The sequence below is a fragment of the Balaenoptera borealis genome (assembly GCF_965194805.1).
Source record: "Balaenoptera borealis genome assembly, chromosome: 2".
Classification (NCBI taxonomy): Eukaryota; Metazoa; Chordata; class Mammalia; order Artiodactyla; family Balaenopteridae; genus Balaenoptera; species Balaenoptera borealis.
In genome coordinates this window covers 28,967,307-28,991,492 of record NC_138867.1, presented here as the reverse complement: position 1 = coordinate 28,991,492, position 24,186 = coordinate 28,967,307, and the positions used below count along the sequence as shown (strand labels likewise).

The window sequence follows — 24,186 nt, the reverse complement described above, 5'->3', positions numbered from 1 at the left end:
CATGAGAATTCAAGTTAAAATCAAGAAAGAGGTGTCAGCATCTCAGTACTATGGCCTATATAATCAATCCTACTGATGAAGTTTAACTCAGTTCAGACTTCTCCTGGTCTGCTGCTCTGGTTTATGATTTTTTTTTTGGTGGGGGGTGGGTAGCAGCAGAACCTTCAGTGTGTAAGGAAGATACCAGCGATGGTGTCCCTCCCCGTTACCTGTCCCTCATATCTAGGGCATCTCTTTGGAACATTGTTGTTCCAGGAACATACTTTGAAATTGTCTCTAAAAGGAAGCAAAACCATACTGCCAGACACAGTGATTCTTGGGGATTCGCAAGGCTGCTGAGTTTATTTCTTCTGTGAGAAACCCCCCAACCCTTGGTAAAGAAGCTGGACGGGTCCTGTTTCTGAGCTCAGCACTTGGTCTATTTTAGAGTCACTCACTGCAGGGGAAACAGAACCTGGAGCACTCCTCTCAGCACGTGAGAAGCCATTTTCAATTACACTCCGGAGCGCGCAGTGCCGTCTGGGGCCAGAGTGAATGCCGGTTGCCATGGCACTGCTTTAAATTATGTCTGTGCTGACACACTGTCACATGCTGTTCCCGTACATGGGGGCCACGTCTATCTCTTCCCACTGTTTGTTGCTTGATGCTTGAGCTCTGCACCAGGAATAGAGATATATGAGCAAGAAAGCAAATGCATGTGGTCGCCACACGTTCTACCTAAATAATATATAGGATACCATGGATTGGAAATACTTTAACTATGAAACAAAACATCCAGGTTCTGCTCACAGGTCTCTGCTGTGTAGCTTTGGGCAAATCCTTTACTCTCTCTGTGCCTTGGCTTCCTTACCTGTACAATGAAAGAGGTGCAATAGCAGGTCTCCAAGGTCTCCTCCTGATGTAACTGGCTCTGCTTCCTGTGTGCTGTTTTGAAGCCACAGAGATGGGCAGAGCTCTGCAGAGGATGAACATCAAAGCGTGAGTGAGGCAATTCCTGTAAGCTGTTGCACAGTCCTCTCCGTGCTGACTGTTTCTGAAACTCTCCTCCAGCACCTCTGGGCTGCTAGAGATTTGTTTTGAGTCAATTTCCTGGCAAGATGCCCCTTGCCACAAGGTCCCTTCTGAGGTACTAAGGGGACTGTTTTCAGCTTAAGTTGAGTCATTATTTGCCTTGGAGTTGATTTCTTCTCAGGATAGTCCCTGGTTCAATGCTCAGGACTTTGGTCCCTAAAATTGTTAGACCACCCCCCCAATAAAGTCAATTCTAAAACCAGAGAAAGATACACGTGTGAGGTTAGCCTCTGGACCTGTTTCTCAGAGTAGCGTCTCATGGGACCGAGAGAGCTGTGAGGAAACAGCTCTGATACTTGTCTAACCAGTGTGCAGCTGGTTTCATTGGGTGGGATATGAACGAGGTCATCTTTACATTTCTGCTTACATTGTCCTGACCCCTGCCCAGCCCTCATCTGTTGATGGCAGGGACGGGGCTCCCACCTTCAAAGTCTCCTCCCTACCCCACCTCAATTATTTCTGGGACTCCCCAGAGAGTGTCTCATGTATATCCACAAAACAAAAATATGAGCTGGGAAACCAGGATTACAACGGGAGCAGTGTGTCTTGGCATGAACCAGGGCTAAACACATCATAGGAAAAAAATCTAGGGCCTCAATAACAACCACCATCTTAATAGCAAGGACTGAGTACCTTAGTTTGCCTGACAGGCGATGAGAGAAAACTTTAGGCAGACTTCACAGAGAATGTGAAACACTGGCTGACTCTTGGATGCTGGATCAAATGATGATGGCTTTCGGGAGGACATGATGAAACAGATGTTTAGTGCCTTGTTCCCCAACTGACTGAGCCCTCCCCCTTTCAATTGCAACATTTGTTCATTCATTTGGTGGGGTTTTTTTTGCATTGTACAAAACTTAGAATTAAGGGGAAAAGATAATTGCATATCTTTTCAATGTCATGCTGGAGTGTTGCCTAACTGACCTACCTAAGCAGTATTTCTCTAAAGAATGTACCTTTGGGACTTTCCTGGAGGTCCAATGGTTAAGACTTGGCGCTTCCTCTGCAGGGACACGGGTTCGATCCCTGGTCAGGGAATTAAGATCCCTCCTGCCGTGAGGCCAAAAAAAAAAAAAAAAAATAGTGTAAAAAAAAAAAAAAAAGAATGCACTTTTGTTTGACTTGTTAATTATTATGATTAAGGTCTAGATTCTGTGAAGTTACCTGTTAATTTATAGGTTTTCTTCTGTTAGAGATACAAATGATTCCTATTCAGCAGAAAAGACAACCCCAAAGATGACAGTTTATTGCCCCGTAGGATATTAACCAGATTTACCTCTAACCAAGCTAACTTATCTCAGCACACCTCCTGACTCTATAAAAACCTCTGTTCTTAGAGTATTCCTTGGACCGGTTTTGTTATTTTGCTGCTTCCTTCACTGAGTGAGTTAAATAAATACTTGACACAAGCTCACTGTATGTTTAATGAGAGTCAGGTTTTTAACTCTTGGAAAATTATCCTTCAGCATTCATTTAACAAGTATTTGTTGAACAACTATTACAGGAAAGGCACCATGCTAGGGGCAGGGAATGTAACAGACAGCAAGACAGACAAGGTCTCTGCCCTCATGAAGCAAACATTCTGGAAGGGAGTAAACCAGTAACAAATCAATACCTTATAGATTGTGATTAGGGCAAGGAGGAAAAATGCGTAAGATGCTGTGACAGAGATTAATGGAACAGGCGGTCAAAGGAGACCTCTCCTTCCTTGAGGACATTAAGCTGAAGGTGACAATAAGCTGGGACTTGAAGGAGAGGAGCCAGCCGTGCAAAGAAGCAGAGGAAGCGTTCCGAGACAAAGGAAATGACAAGCACAAGTCCCCTGCTGTAGGGCCAGGTTCAGCGTTTCCTGAGAACTGGAAGAAGGCCGTGGTGGCCGCGGTAGAGTGCACCAAAGGAAAGACGGCGCGAGATAAGATCAAAGGACTAGTACCAGAACCTGGGTGACCCCCATATCGTAGTTATTTTAATATATCAAATTATGGGTTTTCTTTTCACTTTCTCAGTGTTAACATCTTACATTACTGTGGTACAGTTCTCAAAAATAAGAAATTAACATTGGTACAGTACTATTAACTCAATTACCGTTTATTTGGACGTTCACGGTTTCCTACTAAATCATTTCTTCTGTTCCAGGATCCAATCCAGGATCCCATTTTGCATCATCTATGTCCCCTTAGTCTCCTCCAGTCTGTAACAGTTCTCAGTCTTTCTTTGTTTCTTTTCTTGTTTCTCTTGATTTTGACAGTGTTCAAGAGTCCCAGGTATTTGGTAGAATGTTTCTGAACTTGGGTCTGTCTGATGTCTTCTCAGGATTAGACTGAGGTTATGGGTCTGGGAGAAGAAAACAACGGGGATGATGTGACACGATTTCTTTTAACATATCTACAACTTAAGAACCTGGTTGAAAATTGTCCTGTGATACTCAGGGGAAGAGGGATTTTGTGACATTTAGGCAAAGAAGGGGAAGTTTCATGCAACTGAAGCTAGAGAGAAGGATCCAGAAGTCAACAGGTGACTTCATTCTGGACCTTGGTCCCAAACCCAACCTATCCAATTATCTTGCAAGTTCAAGTCACTGATTTTAAGGAATCATCAGGCAAATGAGTAGGTAAAATGCTGCAAATTCATCATTTGCTCAACGACATTCCTTAGCACTGTCAAGAGTATTAGGTAATGTGCTATGAAGAATAGCACATTATTACCATTAGGCCAGCCATCACCAATATTTAATTTGTTTGCCCTATTGAAAGGAGTGATTGTGTGGCTCAGACATCCTCCCTCGTCTCCCTATACTAACTGTGTGGTTACCATGTTCACTTTTCCTTTAGATCTACCTGTTCTTTTATAGTTGCTTTGTTACCTTCCACCATTAAATGTTGCTTCTATCTCAGGCCCTATTCTCACCCTACGCTCTTTCTCTCTGCTATCCATATCCTGAAAACTCCAAAATCTATACCATCTGAATTGTCACCTGATCTCCAGACTGTGTTTCCACTGTCTCTTGGCCTCTGACCTTTCCATGATACATGCATCCCAAACTCAGCACATCAGAAACAAAACCCTTAGGGAGTTCCCTTGCGGCCAAGTGGTTAGGATTCCGCACTTTCACTGCCATGGCCAGGGTTTAATCCCTGGTCGGGGAACTGAGATGCCACAAGCCACAGTGAACAGCAAAAAAAAGGAAACAAAACCCTTTATCTTCCTCTCCCACCAAAATCTGCTCCTCCTTTTGTGTTCCTTCCTACAGTTATTGGGACCATCATCCACCTAATCCCCTGAACTAGAAGTCATCTTTGACTTTTCCTTTTTTGTCACTTCCCATGTCTAATCTGCTGCTAAATCTTGTCCATTTTCAAACCATTTTAAATCATTTTTCTCCCATTTGCCTCAAATGCTTTACTTCATGTCTTCATATCAGCCCCAAACTAACACTATATTCCATCATCCTTGTTTAACCATCCTCCAATTCATTCTCAGAAACATCTCTGGGACTTTTTTAAATGTAAATAAGCACTGGATTACCCAATGTGTAGCGCTACTGTTCCCCTCACTGCTGCGGTGTTTGGGTGGGGACTGGGTGAGTGGAGCCCTTACACGGGTCACCTCCAGCTAGAAGCAATCTCATCTGTTTAAATCTCATCATTTTCTATTACCATTTCCCGGCTCATTTCACACCCTCTCCGCCCCACCGTGCTCCACTCCAGGCCAAGCTGTATTTAGATTGTAGTTACTGGCATAGTAAAGTGAGAAGTAAGGCATGAAGCAATTCCGACTCCAAAGGAGGAACTGCCTCAGGTACCCCTCTTGAGGCAGGGAAGGCTCAGAGTGTTGGGTTTCAGAAGACTTTGAGGCTTGGGATATTACCCTCCCCACCCCTTTTCTTTTTCTTGGTTGATCTAATTGTTGATTTTTTTCTTTCTAATTTAATCCATTGCTTTTCAACTTTTTTTTTTGAATTTTATTTTATTTATTTTTTTATACAGCAGGTTCAACTTTTTTTATATCATGGCACAGTCTAACCCATACTGCCTCTAGGTCATCATACCAAAGTATGTGCTCTTACCCAGAGGCGCCAGACTCTGTCATGTCCTTGGACTACCGTCTGTGCCATTTCCTCTGGATGATGTGTTCTTAAGATCAGTTAAGCCCCACAAACGTATGGGTACACACTACACACCAGGCTCTAGCCCAACACTTTCTGCCCACCCAGTATCAGCTCAAAGTGGCCTGGCCCAAACATCACTTCCTACACAAATTTTTCCTTAATTTCACCCAGGTAGATTTAACGGTTTCTTCATTCTCTGTTCCCGTGCAGTATTTTATACACGAAATAAATTCTTGGCATTCATAAATTTAACATTCCTAGTTTAGCTAGTTCAAAAGTTACTCTATAAAGTGAGTCCATAAAGTGTCATCATCTGTCATTTTGCCGAAGCACAAATGGGAACCATTCTCCCTGAAGAGCTGGGGATCCAGAATGAGTCACCTCCTCCTGGAAGCCTTTCCTGATACTCCATCCCACGCAGGCTCAGACTGGTGGCCTCTGAATCAGTTGGGATGCTTCCAGCTCTAAGTGAAATAGGAATAACAACATTTAATCACTTCACACAACAAAGAGTCTGAAGGTGAGTGGTTCCAGGGTTTGCTTAACTCCTCAACAATGTCACAGCTCTGGGTCAGGATTTTTGTAAGTCGTTCCGCCATGTCCACACAGTGACAATATGATAAGAGCAGCTCCGCACAGCATCTCCTCACATAACTCCACTCCAAGTGGGATCAAAGGGCAGGGCTCCTGCCGTTGTACTTTTCCCGAAGAAGCAAAAATTCTTGCTGGAAGTCCTCCATAGGCTTCCTCTTTTACTTCGTTGGCCAGGATTTGGTGGTGTGCCCAACTGTAAACCAAACACCAGAACAGATGAACCGAGTAATCATATTTGATTTAGATAAGTGGTCCTCAGGCCAGCAGCATCTGCATCACCCAGGAACTTGTTAGAAATATAAATTCTAGGGCCTCACCTAGACCTACTCAATCAGAAACTTTGGGGATGAGGTCCAGGATTCTGAGTTTTGAATGCCCGCAGTGTGATTCTGATGCCTCCCAGAATTTGAGAGTCACTGGCTTAGGTCTAACATGGCTCGTCCTCAGCCTGGGGAAGGGCTCACCTACCTGAGCATCTTGCTTCCTAGAACAAAATCGGGATTCTGTGAACTAAGGAGGAAGAGAAGGGTGCTGCTGAGTTGGCATCACCCTTCTATTATTTCCATTTAAAGTATCATGAATTACATTACTAATCTATCGATTTTTTTTTTTCCTGACTCCCTGACCCACCTGCAACCTTCCTGAGAGTACGAACTTTGTCTTTTATTAGTGTTTCTATCCCTAGCACAATAGAAGGCACTCGATTAATGGTTGCAGGGCAAACAAAGAAATATTGAAGTGGCCTCTCCTTTCTAATTGCCCATCCCCTTCACAGCTGCTTCCTGCTGCCTTCCACTCAAGGAACATTTTCACATCAGCTCGTGTCAGTGAGCCAAGAGCAGTCTCTTCCAGAGGGTCTGAGAACAATTATTCCTTTGCACATGGGTGTAAGTGGAGCCTCTGGCTTTCCGAACGCATGTTGGACCTTTATGACATTCATTTCTGTTCAGGAGGGTCCTCAGAGAACACTGCTGTACAACAGCACAGAATTGAACATGTCGATTGTTCAGCTGAGTTCTGGCGGCTGACTCCTGACTGGCAATCTTTCTCAGAGGCAGTTGTGTCCTCTGAGTCAAATATGACCTGGAAATAAGCCTGCAAGCTCCATCCTCTGCAAGAGCTGCATAACAAGAGGCAATGGCACAGCAATAACACTCATTTTGTTCTGCCCCACAGTAACCTCGACAAGCCGCTTTCCTGAGCTTTCTGAAGCCTCTCGTATTAGGTAGGACCCTTTTGGCTGCAAGTGACAGAAACCCAAATGCAAAATGGTGAAAACAGAGGGGCAAGGGGAAAATTACAGGTGCACATAACTACAAAGTCTTGGGGTAGCATCAGTTTCCAGCTGCAGCTGGCTGCAGATGCTCAGACAACATCCTCAGAGCTTTCTCTCTTCATCACACAACTGGATGTCTTCTACTTGACCTCTTTCTCAGGCACGCTTTCACTAAACAAGCCAGGAGCCACTTCAGAATTATATCCTAGCCATTTAGCACCTGCAGCAGAAAGCAAGCCCCTCTTTCACGAAAGTGACAGCAAACGTCCTGGGGTTGACTCTCACCATCCTAACAAGTCACGTGGACATTCCATTACAATCACGGTGACCACTTGCTTACAGTAGGGGCCCTGGGGCGAGTGAGGGTCAGTCTCACTGACCGCGTGGACTGGGAATGAGGAAAGATGCTCCCACACACAATCACAGGGCTGTTACCAGAGGAGGGGGAATGGCTGCAGAAGAGGCAAAATCTACACCAGCCCCGTCCATCTTTCTTCCTTACTTTGAGTCTCCCAGTAACACTTCATGAAAAAGGCACCCACAGACATGCAGAGCTGGGTGTCGTTCTCCAAAGCAAGGAAGAAAATAAAGTGCCTCTTAAAGACAAATAGTGTAGACTCTTTCTCTTTCCCACTGGCTTGAAATAACTCGCAGCCCTACTCAGCAGGGCTGGGGGGATGGCACCAACAACCTCCTTCTCTGTAATTTTATCTCCCGAGCACCTGCCCTGAACATGCACTCAGCCTGCACCCCGCCCCCCATAACATTTCTTGGCCTGCTTTGCTGTCTTTTGTAATCATCACTTAGCATCTGCGATATTTTTTATGCAGCAGGAAAGACTTTTCTCCTTTACCCTTCTTCCTCCTGGGGTTGAATACAAAATAGATCAGAATAACAAAATGAGGCAGATGTGCTTCTTAACCTAATAACCTAAAGATCCCTTAAGCTCAGAAGTGTCAGTGGTTGGGATCCCTCCCTCCAGTCCCGAGGGCAGGACTTGTCAAGGCCTCTCCATTCCTTTCCCCAGCACTCTCCTGGCCCAAAGCCCTGGATCCATCCAGGAAAGAAGCAGAGGAAGCTGAGGGACTGAATTCAAACTGAGGGAGAGGGCAAAGGTGGGAAGGGAAGGAAGAGCCATGGTGCAGAGGTAGAGGAGGTAAATCCAAGGAGGGGGAGAAAGTGAAGGCAAAGATTTATTTATCATCTTCTAGGGGACCTATATTTTTCCACCTGCAAGTAGCCGATGTTGCTGTATGTGGAGATACAGTCTTTAAATCAATGACAAAATCAAGGACTTAGCCCCTCTCCCCACCTAGTTTTGACCAGAAGTGTGAGAACCAACAAGATGACTTAGAGGGTGGCTAGCAAAGGAAGATGAGGCAATCTGGCTTAAGTATTTCTAAACTGAGGTTTTTCACGACAGGAAGGAAAACCAGCAGGGAAGCTGGTAAAGAGAGGAAAGAAGCCACCCCCAGATCTCCAACCCGCACCCCCAGGGGGCCCTCTAACGGACATTCTTCCAGACTCCGCATCTGTGTTTCATCAGCACATATCCATTTGTGGCGTGGATCAGACAGCTACTTCCTTTCCAACACAGGGGTAAACCGATGGGATCACATGTTTATTTATGTCAAAAGCGTTCAACTAGTACATTGCAAAGTATGATGCATCTGAAGAAGGGATATTTTGCTGATTTTTAAATCTCTAGTGAATTCATTTCTCAAATAAATGCACTTCTTCTCCTGTATTGAACCGATAACCCTTCCCTATATGTGTATATTATGAGTTCTTTTCAAGGAATTCACTGCCTTCCTAGCAGTTAAGTGGAAGTTGACTTCTCCATTTTTGGTTTTCTTCCTAGAGGGCCCTTCTTCTCCCTACAGACCCCAAAGACTCGTTTGATTTTCTTCCTCCCTTCCTCACTGCTGGTACCTTCTCTGTCTTTTGTGTATGCCTTGATTAGTGTTAGTGGCCGACAAGAACACTCTCTAGCTAGTTTATGCAGAAAGGGATTCATTAAAGGGTATTAGCTAGACTTATACACACTCCCTAGGGAGAAAAGCCACCTTGGCCTAGGGAACCACCCCTGTAAATAACCTCACTATTGCCACCACAGGCCACTAAACATCTCTAACCAGGATTCTGTTTATAATCCCCAGGGCTTGCCACTCACATTATAGACATCTTAGATTTGTTTACTACAATTTTCAGCAGATGGTAAAATCAGCAGGTGTCTGATTCTAATATATTAGTATACTAATGACAAATTTTAAGCATTTCTTATTGAGGTATAATTGACCTATAACATTATGTTAGTTCCAGGTGTATTTACTGAAGGAATTAAAGTGCTTGAGGAGCAATAGGTATCTTTTTCTAACTATTACCAAGATGCTATATGGGTGAGCAGTAACCATGCCCATGACATCAGATATTAAACCACAGAAACCCCATCACAGCTGTTCCAGAAGAACTGAAAATGTCCACAGTGGTGCTTTCCGAAAGATGCAGTCCTCTCGCCCTCAGCCAGGGTCTTACTTGCACCCTGAGATGTCACCCAGGTGAGCTGTCTGAGGAACCTTAGCTGCACAGGAGTCTAGTAATAGTAGGCTTCTCCTGCCCCTGTGTACAAGAACATGTGGAATGGTGTTCTATGAACCAATCCACCAGGCCACCTCCAAGGTTCACCGTGGAGAACATCACTCCCCGCTTTCCTGTCTTTGCTGCTGCTGAAAAACACCATTTAGCCTCTGACCTGTAAAAGGTTCTGCCGATCCCTATGGTGAAAAGCTGAGAAGCCATGCAGGAGGGAGAGATTTGGAATCAGCAAAAACATCCCTTTTTATGGTGCATTATGCTTTGCAATTTACAAGTTGAATGTTGTATGATATTTACAAAGCTACTGACATCTCAGAAAGCTTTCCATATTCTTTCTTCAGTCTATATAGAAATGCAAATAGAGTTTCTATTCCAATTAGGTAATCTGAGCACACACATAAATAATCTACCACCCCCCCAAACCTGACACCTCATCTGAATGACAGTCAAGAGAATGGAACGGAGGCATCCACCGTGAAGAGGTTTTGGAGGTGTGAGAACGGAGGAAGATTCTCCCTTGAATAAATGGGGAGGGTCTGACTCCCAGGAGGAAGCCCGCAGCTCCATAGAGGGTCTGTATCCAGGTGGACAAGCCTGAACAGTAATGACTGCACAGCTGCTAGTCTACTGCCTTGCCTCATTTCACAGGCAGCAAGGAAACAACCAGCCCAAAGAGCTATAGATAGTTCATTACTCATGGCGCGGTGGCAGCCCCGTTTGCATCAGATCCGCCTGTCCCCCAAACCTCAGGGGGCGATGCAGAGCCGGCCAGGGTGGATGCTGCCCACGTCACAGCTGAGGAAACCTCCCAATCCTTTAAGGAAACCGCTAGCTAACCGCCCCGCCCCACCTATGCCCCAGGGGAAGCCAGTACCTTTATTACACTGGTAGGAAACAAAACTGTCCTCCAACCCAAACAGAGACATTATCTCTAGCTTCCAAGGATGTTTGCAAACAATCTGGAAAGGGCTGTCTGGACAAAAGCGGTTGTAAAATGTGTAGAAGTGCCGTGGAGAATGGCCTCCCAGTATCTTGTAGGAATGACAGAGGGAGCTGGAGAAGTGAGGAGGAAAAGGAGTCAGCTGCAGGCCAGGGGAGGAGGGGCAATGGCTAAAGCAGGTGGGGAGCGGGGAGTCTGAAGCTGGTACCTGGGCACTCCCTCAAATTCCAGGGCCAGTGCAGGGGGTTTCCCCTGATGAGTTTTAAGGCTCCTTTGGGGGACTTATTGATGTCCCAGGATGTTATGAAATGAGGGTGAGCCATATAGGATAAGTCAAATAGGGGCTGCACAAAGGTTTAGGGATGGACCGGAGTCATCATGTTGCAGGTAAGGTGCTGCCTACCGTGGAAGAGACGTTCTCAAAGCACAGCCCCCTGTGCCGGTAATGACCACCGCCCTGCAGGTGATGACTCAGCTCCCACTCACTTCCTGGGTCCTCGAATAAAACCCTTTAATGAAAAGCCCCTTATTCCTGTGCAGGTGGCCCCTTCAGGTCAGACCCTGTCTCAAGGGAACTACCAAACCTCTCTCCTCACTGCTCTCCATTACCCCCCATGCCCCCTGCCCCGCCCCACGCCGAGATTTTCACCTTTTAGATTCAAGCTAGATGGGGTATGTAAGAACAAATTATGGTTACAACACAGAATGTAAACCTTACCAGCTTTGACAATGGGAAAGTAAAATTACGATGTCAGAAATTGGGAAGTAGAGCATGGAGAGAAGAGTTTAAGGGAAAGGCAAGTGTTTGGGGTTTTTTTTTTTTTTTTTTTTAACTTTGGGTTTATTTATTTTGTTAATTTATTTATTTATGGCTGTGTTGGGTCTTCGTTTCTGTGCGAGGGCTTTCTCCAGTTGTGGCAAGCGGGGGCCACTCTTCATCGCGGTGCGCGGGCCTCTCACTATCGCGGCCTCTCTCGTTGCGGAGCACAGACTCCAGACGCGCAGGCTCAGTAATTGTGGCTCACGGGCCTAGTTGCTCCGCGGCATGTGGGATCTTCCCAGACCAGGGCTCGAACCCGTGTCCCCTGCATTGGCAGGCAGATTCTCAACCACTGCGCCACCAGGGAAGCCCTGTTTGCGGGTTTTAATAAAGGGAGTAGTCAAGAAGGTATTGCTTACTATTTACAATAGCCAGGACATGGACGCAACCTAAGTGTCCATTGACAGATGAATGGATAAAGAAGATGTGGCACATATATACAATGGAATATTAGCCATAATAAGGAACGAAACTGGGTTATTTGTAGAGATATGGATGGACCTAGAGTCTGTCATACAGAGTGAAGTAAGTCAGAAAGAGAAAAGCAAATGTCATATATTAACACATATATGTGGAATCTAGAAAAATGGTATAAATGAACCTATTTACAGGGCAGAGACAGAGACACAGACATAGAGAATGGATGTGTGGACACGGGGCGGGGAGGAGGGAGAGGAACTGGGAGGTTGGGATTGACATACATACACTACTATGTGTAAAACAGATAGCTAGCGGGGACCTGCTGTATAGGGCAGGGAGCTCAGCTAAGTGCTCTCGGGTGACCTAGATGGGTGGGATGGGACGGTTGGCAGGGAGGTCCAAGAGGGAGGGGATATATGTATACATATAGCTGATTCACGTAATTGTATAGCAGAAACTAATGCAACATTGTAAAGCAACTATACCCCAATTAAAGAAAAAAAAAAAAGGTATTGCTTAAAGTCATTGGAACAAGAAAGAGAGATTTAAATCCATTACTTAATGTTAAAACAGTAAGAGATAATGTCTAAAGTTGATAAACCAAGAAATAGCACTTTAAGCATAGTATTTAGACACATAGAGGTAACTACCTAAAATGGAAACCAAGTAGCTGCCTCTGGGTAGCAGAGAATATTCCTGGTGGGAATGTAAATTGGTGCAGCCATATGGAGAACAGTATGGAGGTTCATTAAAAAACTAAAAATAGAGTTACCATATGATCCTGCAATCCCACTCCTGGGCATATACCTGGAGAAAACCATAATTCAAAAAGGTCATGTACCACAATGTTCATTGCAGCACAATTTACAATAGCCAAGATAGGAAGCAACCTAAATGTCCACTGATAGAGGAATGGATAAAGAAGATGTGGTGCATATATATATAATGGAATATTACTCAGCCATAAAAAAGAATGAAATAATGCCATTTGCAGGAACATGGATGGACCTAGAGATTATCATAGTAAGTGAAGTAAGCCAAAGACAAATATCATATTATATCGCTTATATGTGGAATCTAAAAAAAAAAAAAAAAGATACAAATGAACTTATTTACAAAACAGAAATAGACCCATAGACATAGAAAACAAACTTATGGTTACCAAAGGGAAAAGAGGAGGGGCGGGATAAATTAGGAGGCTGGTTTTTCTGGGGTTTTATCTTGTTCCTTCATCTGGTATATAGCCCTCTGCCTTTTCATTTTGTCTATCTTTCTGTGAATGTGGTTTTCCTTCCACAGGCTGCAGGATTGTAGTTTTTCTTGCTTCTGCTGTCTGCCCTCTGGTGGTTGAGGCTATCTAAGAGGCTTGATGGGAGGCTCTGGTGGTGGGTAGAGCTGACTGTTGCTGTGGTGGTCAGAGCTCCGTAAAGCTTTAATCCACTTGACTGTTGATGGGTGGGGCTGGGTTCCCTCCCTGTTGGTTTTTTGGCCTGAGGCAACCCAACACTGGAGCCTACCTGGGCTCTTTGGTGGGGCTAATGGCAGACTCTGGAAGGGCTCACGCCAAGGAGTACTTCCCAGAACTTCTGCTGCCAGTGTCCTTGTCCCCACGGTGAAACAGAGCCAGCCCCCGCCTCTGCAAGCGACCTTCCAACACTAGCAGGTAGGTCTGGTTCAGTCTCCCCCAGGGTCACTGCTCCTTCCCCTGGGTCCCGATGCACACACTATTTTGTGTGCGCCCTCCAAGAGTGGGGTCTCTGTTTCCCCCAGTCCTGTCGAAGTCCTGCAATCAATTCCCACTCGGCTTCAAAGTCTGATTCTCTAGGAATTCCTCCTCCCGTTGCCGGACCCCCAGGTTGGGAAGCCTGACGTGGGGCTCAGAACCTTCACTCCAGTGGGTGGACTTCTGTGGTATAAGTGTTCGCCAGTCTGTGAGTCACCCACCCAGCAGTTATGGGATTTGATTTTACTCTGATTGCGCCCCTCCTACCGTCTCACTGTGGCTTCTCCTTTGTCTTTGGATGTGGGGTGTCTTTTTTGGTGAGTTCCAGTGTCTTCCTGTCGATGATTGTCCAGCAGCTAGTTGTGATTCTGGTGTTCTCGCAAGAGGGAGTGAGAGCACGTCCTTCTACTCTGCCATCTTGGTTCCTCTCCTCGGCCTGTATTCTTAAAACCTGCTTCACAGTTTCAAGGCTTACACGTGTTCCCCAGGAGGTTGGGATTAACATCTACACACTAGTATATATAATATAAAGTAGATAACCAAAAAGGACCTACTATGTAGTACAGGGAACTATAACTGACTCACTGTGCTGCACATCTGAAACTAACACAACATTGTAAATCAACTGTACTTCAATTAAAAAAAAACAACTGAATTTGCAACAGGGCCCGTTGGTAGGTATTATTTTCCTGATACAACTTAAAAAAAAAAATTTAAGAACTATAAATGGGATCATACGTGTCTTCCCTCTCCCCCTCTGTGGTTCATGAATAAAATGTTTCTTAAGCTTCTTTTCTTCTTCTTTTATTTTTGGGAAGACTCATCAATCTTCTTTCTAGTTCCACAGCACTGATTTTAAGGATGTTCAGTATATCAAACACTTTTAAGGCTGAACTGAATGCCTGAGACCCAAATGAGGAATTTCCATCTTATTTGTTTATGTACATATTCATTCATTCATACATTCATTCATTCAATATGTACTCTGTGACTGCGTCACATGTGCTAGGCACTGGGGATATTATAGTGAATTTCACAGATTAATAGAGTGCCTTCAAGGAAATTACACTTTATTAGGAGAAGCCTGATTAATTAATTATACACATATATTTACTGTGGTAAGTATGAAGTAAAAACAAAAGAGTAGGGAGCCATGAAAAGTAGAGGCAGGGGGAGATGTTAGGTGGGCAAGGAATTCTAAATCATTTAAACTGCTGTTTCTGTACTTTGAGGCACTCACAGCTCAACCTGATATTAACTAACACAACTGTCTCAGGTATACCTCTATCTGCGTAGCACACCTTGTAACATGTCTTTCTCTCTGGGCCTTGCCACATCCCTGGGGCTGAATCTGGGAAGAAAGGCAGACTTCCCTCTGCTCCCAGGGTTTGTGTCTCCTGCCACCCACCCCCATCCCTGCGGAGCCCCAGGTCCTCTTACTTGGGAATCCATCAACCTCCGTGTACCCAGAGCATCTACTCCACCTACTCCAGTGGAGGAATCTTTATCGAGTCCAGAGAGCTGTAGCATTGCTTTTATATCGGATTATTTCTTAGTCGTTTCTGCTCCTTCAGTACTAGACTGCTCCAACTCAAAAGTTGAACTGAATGTGGAAGAGGAGGGCAAAAACATTACAGGAAATACAGGGTAAATAAATTACTATTACCCTGCCTTATATTTTAAGGGTGATAATTCACCACTGATAATAAATGCTTGTAATATTAAATAGTTCTTTTTTGCTGCTCTTACAGTTTAATTTTTTATATCAGGTACATATTTATTCTACACAATTTTAAAAATACCTTTGATCATAATAGAAAAGAAAAACCATTAACACTTTGGTATAATGATGATGACCCTCTAATGTTGCCAGGATCCAGTCTGAGTAACCTGAGTCCCTCCTCCCTACCCCGTTAGGCTTAGGACAAACTCATCCCAAACACAGAGTTGGCAAAGCACGCCGTTAATGGCTTCCACCCCTGCTGACATCACTCCCTTTTTTCCCTTCTAGATTCTGATGTCTAACCCAGGCGCCAGTCCCATTAGTCTCTGTTAACTGTTCTTTTTTCTTTTTAATTAATTAATTTATTTTATTTTTGGCTGCGTTGGGTCTTCATTGCTGCACGCGGGCTTTCTCTAGTTGCAGCAGGCGCGGGCTACTCTTCGTTGCAGTGCGTGGGCTTCTCATTGCGGTGGCTTCTCGTTGCAGAGCCCGGGCTCTAGGCGCGTGGGCTTCAGTAGTTGTAGCATGCGGGCTAAGTAGTTGTGGTGCACGGGCTTAGTTGCTCTGCAGCTTGTGGGATCTTCCCGGTCCAGGGCTCGAACCCGTGTCCCCTGCATTGGCAGAAGGATTCTTAACTACTGTTCCACCAGGGAAGCCCTCTGTTAACTGTGTTTTTTTGTTTTAATTTTTAAGCCCTTTCTTTAGAATATAAAAATGTATATAGTTGGATATACATTATATGTAACAGAAGTTCATGACATACTGAACAATCTTAAACAAAAGAGCATATTTTCTTAGCACTCAGACTTATAATGGTACAAAGGAGTTAATATAGGAACTTAGCATTCCTCTAAAGCAGTGGTCCGAAATCAGGGGCATTTTTTTTGCCCCCCCAAGGAGCATTTTGCAATGTCTGAAGACATTTCTTGTTGTCACATCTGGAGGAGTGGGTGCTACTGACATACAATGGTAGAGGCCGGGTACGCTGCGAAACATCCTGCAATGTAGAGGGCAGACCCCACAGCGAAGCCTCAGATGTCAGGAACACTGAAAGTGAGAAACCCTGTTTTAGAGTTTTAAAAAATTGTTTTAATAAATGTCATGAGGATGTAATGTATACCATGAGGCCTATAGTAAATAGTATTTTATTGCAAATTTGAATGTTACTAAGAAAGTAAGTCTTAAAAGTCCTCATCACAAGAAAAAAAATTATATAAAAAAATTTGGGGACTTCCCTGGTGGCGCAGTGGTTAAGAATCCACCTGCCAATGCAGGGGACACGGGTTCGAGCCCTGGTCAGGGAAGATCCCACATGCCGCAGAGCAACTAAGCCCATGTGCCATAACTCCTGTGCCTGCACTCTAGAGCCCGCGAGCCACAACTACTGAGTCCCCGTGCCTAGAGCTCATGCTCCACAACAAGAGAAGCCACCGCAATGAGAAGCCTGTGCACCACAACGAAGAATAGCCCCCGCTCACCACAACTAGAGAAAGCCCGTGTGCAGCAATGAAGACCCAACACAGCCAAAAATAAAATAAATTGATTTAAAAAAAAATTTGTATGGTGACCGATGGTAACTATACTTACTGTAGTGATCATTTAGTAATGTATACAAATGTCAAATCACTATGTAGTACACCTGAAACTAATAGAATGTCATAGGTCAATTACACTTTAGTTAAAAAATTGTTTTATAACATTATATTAGTTTCATACAGTAAAATTTATCCTTTTTGGTACACTATTTTGTGAGTTTTTATCATTTAAGTTTGTGATTATCTGGCATGTTTAGTAGATAAGGAATGCTGTGGTTTTCAGGTTTTTATTTTTGTTTTGTTTGCACTGTCCCTGTAAGTCAGGGAGAGCCCTGCTCCCTTGGGGGGGAAATCAGATTTAGAAATGAGCTTATAGGAATGACTTAATGTGACTTTTGCCAAATAAATTATGAGAGGGAAGGAGCTCAGTATCTGAAAGGGCCTAACAGTCCCTGACACGTGGGAGAAATTCATTAAATATGGATCTCAGGTGTGAACGACAGAAGCGATGTTCTGTTCATGCTGGAAATCCAGGCGTCCTTCTCCATACCCTCCTGGACTTCCCTATTCAAGTCGTCACCCAGTCCTACTGAGTTTACATGTTCTCTCTCTCGTATCAGCCCTTCTGTGTCTCTAACACTCCCTCCATCCCAGACACTATTATTTCCCACGTGGACTACGTGGTAGCCCGCGGCCAGGATTGCCGTAGGCCTGAAGTGGGCAACTCCACTACACTTAACCGGGAACAAGACCCAAAGGTGACAAGAGAAAAGGAGCTGGGGAGCTACAGAGCAACCTATGAATGCGTAAAAAATTAATAAAGAGAAACCTCAAATAAGTAGAGTGGGGAGATCAGAAGGGGGAGCCCTCGTGCCCTACGCCGATAGCAGAGCCTGATAGGAAGAAGAGAGACTTCCTCTTCCTGCCTGGCAAGAGCTCAGCCAGTGAGAGGATGTCACAACCCAGCCAATGAAAATCCATGGACTCTTTGTTTCCTGTAGCCCTCCCAACCTCCCTTCCCCTTTATAAAAGAGTTCTCCTTCCCATTTTTGCCTGGGACTTGTACATGGCTCACCATGGTGAAGACCCCAAATTGCAATTCTTTGCTGATCAAAAAAAAAAAAAAATTTTTTTTTTTTAGAAAATAACTGGCAGTCTATTTGTTTTATGTCAACAAGTGCATTGCCACTAAGAAATACACGGCCTTCAACCTTCGCCATGTTGCATGACTTCCTGCAATTATCTAGCATCAAGCTCATCCAAGAATGGGGCCATTTCATGGGAATTCCCTGGCAGTCCAGTGGTTAGGACTCCATGCTCTCACTGCCGAGGGCCCGGGTTCAATCCCTGGTCGGGGAACTAAGGTCCCACAAGCCACATGGCCAAAAAACAAAAACAAAAGCAAGAATGGGGCCACTTCACCTTAAAAACAGAAAGGCTCTCAGGCACTTCTGAGAGAAACAGCTCTAATTTTTTTGGATTTTCAGCATCAGGAGTCAGAGGGAGGATAAAACCCAGAAAAAAAGCAGGGGGAGGAAAATAAAATCTGAGTTGGGAACTTTGAGCTTGGACTAACAGAGCTTCCAAGGAACCCTACAATTTACAAAATACTGTGAAACTCCAGTGAGTCCAATGCATCGTTGCATAGGCTCCCATGCACAGAAGGGTCCAGTGCTCAGTTAAGGCTCTGCTATCACCACCTTGAAATTCTTAATAATTTTTAAACAAGGGCTCTGCATTTTTATTTTGCATGAGGCCGCGTATTATGCAGCTTGTCCTGGCCAGGGCAATTGACTGTATGGAACCTGAAAGACAGAAGTTCTAAGTATTTATTTCATGTTTTCAATTCAAGCAGGGGGTATAGCTCAGGAGTAGAACGTTTGACTGTAATTTAAGTAAATTCCTTTCTTAAAGGAGAGATTCTCTTTTTCCTTTCTGAGATAATGTGACTTCACAGTGGGGAACGTAATGGAGGAGAGTCGGAGTGGACACGAGTGCCCGCCCACCTCCCCTGGGCACTTTCCACTGTACTCTGAGGGCTGCATACTGCTAACACCCACCTGAAGACTCTTTTCTGGTCACAGGAGGCTGCTTGGCCTGCCCATGGGGCAATCCTGAGTGCTGGGGAATAGAGAGTTAGTGGGTATGGCCCTCACCTTCCTCGCCCCTCGGGAACAGGGATATTTGGGATCATTCTGAGGCATGTTCCACTCTACTCCCAGCGTCCCCTCGGGGCGTCAGCTCCAGCTGCCCATGGGAGAGACTTGTTTGCTGATGCACAATTTATTGCTCCCTTCCTCTCCGCATCTCACATCTCCAGTCCCCTACTGGAGTTTCCTGGAATTACCTCCTGAATAAACTACGTGCACCCAAATCCTTATTTCGGGGATACTGCCAGGGGAACTCAAAGACAGCAAGTCATTTCATCAAAATCCAGGACAGGTTCAAAGAGTGACATGAATGACAACTTATACACAGTTCAAGGGCTGCTTTCTCTTCAGTTTGCCTCTAAGCCAGCAAATAAGAGTGCAAAGGATACATACTAGGTAAGGATTCAAGCAGGTGAGTGGATGGCTCCTGAGTTCCTCTCTGAGCAGTGGCTTTAGAGTTGGGAACCTGCCAGGTCAGAGGGGTCTGGAGCTGCAGACTCATTACCTGTTAGGCCATTAAGTTGAAAGAGAGGCCTCATCAGTCTCAAGGACCTACCTCTTGCCATGTAAAGAAATTCTTGCTGTGCTGTCATTACTTCACATTCTTCAAGGGACAGAAAACCTAGGAATGTAGCTTAAACAAGTAAGAAGTTAATTTGTCTTTCACATAGCAGATTGATGGGAGGTGGTCGAAGGTTGGAATGATACGCCTAAGTTTTGCTTCACTCTGCGAGAACTCCATCCTCAAAGTCCCCTCATTCTCCAAAATGGCTGCTCATAGTCCAGCCATCTCATGCATGTCCCAGACAGCACACCATCTCCCTTTAAGTCTCCTTGGCAGATGTTGTACACATTCTCTTCTGCCTATATCCCAATGGCCAGAATATAGTCTCATGACTCTACCAAAGTGCATAGAATTCTGGGAAACATGTGCCCAGCTGAATATAGTTGTTCTATAGAAGAGCAGACTTTGAGGGACAGCTGACAGGCCCTAACACCCCAGCCTCAAAGAGTTTCTTGGGCCCTAATTTAGCCCAGAAAGTACAGAATAATTCCCATTTGCTCCAGAGAGGCACAGATGTGGCCAAAAACTCACTGGCTCTGATGGAGTCCTGCAAACTAGAATGAGGTGGTCAGACAACTACAGACCAGATGAGTGTCTCAGGACATGCCAACTGGAATAGATGATGACTGAGGTCCAGATGTTCTCCACTGTCGTGGCATACGTAAGTTCCCCATAGATGGAACCCAGGAAAAGAGAGGAACTCCAAGCTGGCTTAGATCAGGTTTCTACTCCCTTAATGAAATGAGGATTATGGTGACCATTAGGGCTGCTCACAGATATTCTGGTTCTCCTCCTCCTGGGTAGATGATAGGATTTGCCTTTCCTGCCCCTTTGAAGTTAGCTGTGGTCATGTGATATACTTTGGCACAAGTGATACTTGAGCACAAGTGAGATGTATCCTGTCTTGGCTGAAGGGTAAGAGTCGGTGATGGTTAATTTTATGTGTCAACTTGGCTAGGCCATGGACCCCAGTTTTTGGTCAAACACCAGTCTAGATGTTGCTGTGAAAGTATTTTTTAGATGTGATTAACATTTAAATAAGTAGACTTTGAGCAAAATAGATTACCCTTCATAATGTGAGTGGGCCTCATCCAATCAGCTGAACGCTTTAAGAGAAAAAGGCTAAGGTCCCCCAAGAAAAAAGGAATTCTGCCTCCAGAATGCCTTTGGACTCAAGCTATAACATTAACTCTTCCCTGGGTCTCCAGCCTGCCCTGCTGATTTCGGATTTTCCAGCCCCTGCAATTGTGTGAGCCAATTCCTTAAGGAAAATCTCTCTGAGTCTGTCTCTCTCTCTCTCTGTACACACACACACACACACACACACACACACACACACACACACATTCTATTAGCTTTGTTTCTCTGGGGAACCCGGATCAATGCAGAGCCTATGTGCAATTTGTCACATTTTCTTTTTTTCTCTGCCACAGTGACCTTGAAACACGTGTGGAGATGAGGTCCCCAGCCTGGATCCATAAGTGACAGTAGCAGCTAGGGGTCCCTCTGCCGACCCATGGCAGACAGGGAACATAAGCAAGAAAGAGCCTCCATTGTGTTAAACCACTGAGATGTGGGGACTGTTTGTTGTCACAGCATAATCTAGTCTATAGACCAGTACAGGGAGGCAAAATAGAAATTAGGGTGACATAGAATCATACGGAAAGTTCTATGACTTCTATTCTGGAACTACAGGCTAAGATTTCATTTCCAAGTACTCACTATTTCTTATTTCTTCTGGCCAAGATTACCACAGGGCTTGAAGCCCTGCAAGGCCAGAAGCAGCTCTTGGAGTTTTCCCTGTTTAGAATGTCCCTGGAATCAATGTCCTATTCCCACTCTTCCATCCTTCATTTAAGCTTCCCTGGCTCTAAAATTCTTTTTTCCTCTCAATTCAATAAAAATGTTTCCTTTTCTTCTCAGTGTGAGAGATCACAATTAGGCAACAAGAGGTAATAAAGCAAATTCCCTCCAATGTGTGAATAGAAGCTTCATTTTCCCAAGGGAATTTGCATTTGAAAAGGAGATTTTAAAACAAAACAAAAATCCCACACAAATGAAGCTATACTTGGTGAAATTCCAGGAAGCACAACTGAGTGAGATTTCCTGTAGTAAGGGAGACATTTGGGAACAAGAAAAATCTTTCACAGGTGCTCTGCAGAAGGTACCAATATTGTTGAATTTTATTTCTTGGGATTTCTGGGTGCTTCTGAGTGTTGGAGAACAGGGATTCCTCAGGGATGCTTCAGAGCAGCTTCCTGTATTGTCCAATAATCCCCATTTCTCCTTCCAGATGCTTCCCAGCGACTAGCACGGTCCAGCTCTTACAGCTTCACAGCCTTTCCTGGCATCCTCAGGCCAAGCTGCCAGCCACTTTGTTTTCCACAGGAAGCAGCTTCCTGGGATATGTGACCTTTACCCCAGGGTAAGGTCCTCGAAATCTGATACAGAAATACCCCTGGGTGTCACATCTCCCCCTCTTATTTCACCCCAGGAGGCTTACCTCTAATCTCAAATGTAATGTATATTCATACAAAGTCAACGAGGCAACTTGTTTAAAAATGTAGATTCAGAGATCCAGATTCTGATTCAATCGGTTGAGATGCAGCCCAGAAAGCTGCATTTTTACAAGCCTCCTTCCCCCAGGTGGTTCAAATGTACGTGGTAGGCCGACTATACCTGGGGAAGTAGTGCCCAAGGGAGATGGGGTGAGCTCTGAGCACAGCCTGCCCTCCTGAATCCCCAGCTAACTCTTTTCTAGTAAGCTCTGAGTTTGTGTGTATTTGATGTAGCTGGGCCATCTGTTCACAACCTTAAAACAAAACAAACAAAACAGACAAACAAAAGATGGAATGTTGCCGCTAGGAATTTCTGTGCCATTTGTCTCTTTTCTTTCTGTTTACAAGATGATAGGTCTTTTTTGTGATTTAGTTTTTGATGTCAAAAATGAGGACAAATGGTTGTCTCCTCCCGCACTCAATTTTTGCCATATTTGCAGAGGACTTAAAAGTTAACACATATGAAAGAAGCAACCAGCTCCAAGAGCTCTCAAATGAAAGTTGGGATAATGAAGAGTTAAAGGGGGGAAAAAAAAGAGTTAAATGACATTTGTTAATGCAGTGTCTTTATACACCTGGTTTAGAGCCAATAGTCCTAGGGCAGAAACCAATACGCAAAAAGACAATTCAACTGGCCAATTGAAGGGTTAATTTCTATGGCCTCCGGGAAGAGGCCGCAGAGTTCCGCAAGCTTGGAAGTAATTATCCTTCCCCTCCCCCAACACCACCCCAGCTCCCGCCCAGTCCCAAAACAGATCTCGGACCGAAATGCGTGCGCCCCCTGGTGGTTCTAAGGTAAACTACAATTTATCTTGGAAAGAGAACATCAGGAGTTTTAGTATCTTTGCATTTCACCACTCGACAGGCACAGAGAGCTTTTTCAGGGACAGATCTGCAGGTGAAGAGTCCTCTTCAAAGGTGCATCAAGACTGACAGGTAAAGATATCATAGCTCTAGTGGCATCCTCACCCTTTATTCTACACACATCAAACATGTGGGTGCTTTGATACTTCACAAATGCAGACATGTAGCAACCCCTTAAAAGCACAGTTCTTGCCTGGCCCAGCTCTCTCCACTGAACCAGGCCAAGCCACCAGTGCCTGTCACGGAAAGCACTCGATAAAAATCAAGCCCCAAGTTCAGCGTGGTCTCTCGGGCTCCACCAGCATCCACGCTTCAACTCCAGGCCTGTCTGCCCAGCTTCTCCCTCCTTTCCAGTGTCTGTTTTTCTAACCACTCACCCCTCATCATGGACCCCAGAATCTGCTCCCGGGGACAGAGCTTGCATTCACCCTGTGGCCCCTAGGCTCCACCTGGTTTGCACATCCACTCCATCCCCACCACCCTAATTAGGGAAAATCTGACAACTCTTAACCAGGAAATAATAGAAAAAGGCCTCTGGACCTTCAAAAGGGGCTGCTAGCCTTCAGCCAGACCCTCTATACACATGCAAGATTCTTTTTATTTTATTTTATTTTTTGAGGATATTCCTTTTTTAAAAAAATATTTATTTATTTGGCTGTCAGGACTTAGTTGTGGCACACGGGATCTTCGTTGAGGCACACGGGATCTTTTGTTGTGGCACGCGGGCTTCTCTCTAGTTGTGGCAAGCGCGCTCTCTAGTTGTGGTGTGCAGATTTTCTCTCTCTAGTTGTGGCATGCGGGTTCCAGAACACGTGGGCTCTGTAGTAGTTTGTGGCACACGGGCTCACCAGTTGTAGCTCGAGAGCTCAGTAGTTGTGGCACGCAGGCTTAGTTGCCCCGCGGCATGTGGGATCCTACTTCCCGGAGCAGGGATCGGAACCTGCATCCCCTGCATTGGAAGGCAGATTCTTTACCACTGGACCACCAGGGAAGTCCCAAGATTCTTTTTATTTTTAACTATAAATTATACAGATATATCCTATTGTTTAAAACATCCAATACAACATACAGATGCCATTGTTATTAATTTGGAGCATGTCCTTCCAGAACTTTCCATAATGTATTTACATATATAAGTGTACATAGACAAATATAGAGATTTGTAAGCCTGTGGAGCTTTTTTTTAAAAAAGCAAACAAACAGACAACAAACAGGATCATACTGTACCTATCTTCTTTTGCAGC

The 24,186-nt window shown here is 44.7% G+C and overlaps 1 protein-coding gene across 4 annotated transcripts in view; it reads right to left on the bottom strand.

Moving 5' to 3' along the window:
* LOC309624391 (uncharacterized protein) overlaps positions 1-9,209 on the bottom strand; it is a 37,646-nt gene extending 28,437 nt beyond the window's left edge. For all 4 annotated transcript variants that reach the window (XM_082382565.1, XM_082382566.1, XM_082382567.1 and 1 more), the window contains exon 1: positions 851-9,209. In XM_082382565.1, the coding sequence (XP_082238691.1) occupies positions 851-972 (122 nt within the window). In that variant the 5' untranslated portion in view covers positions 973-9,209. The remainder of the gene's footprint in view (positions 1-850) is intronic.
* Between the last annotated feature and the right edge of the window lie 14,977 nt (positions 9,210-24,186).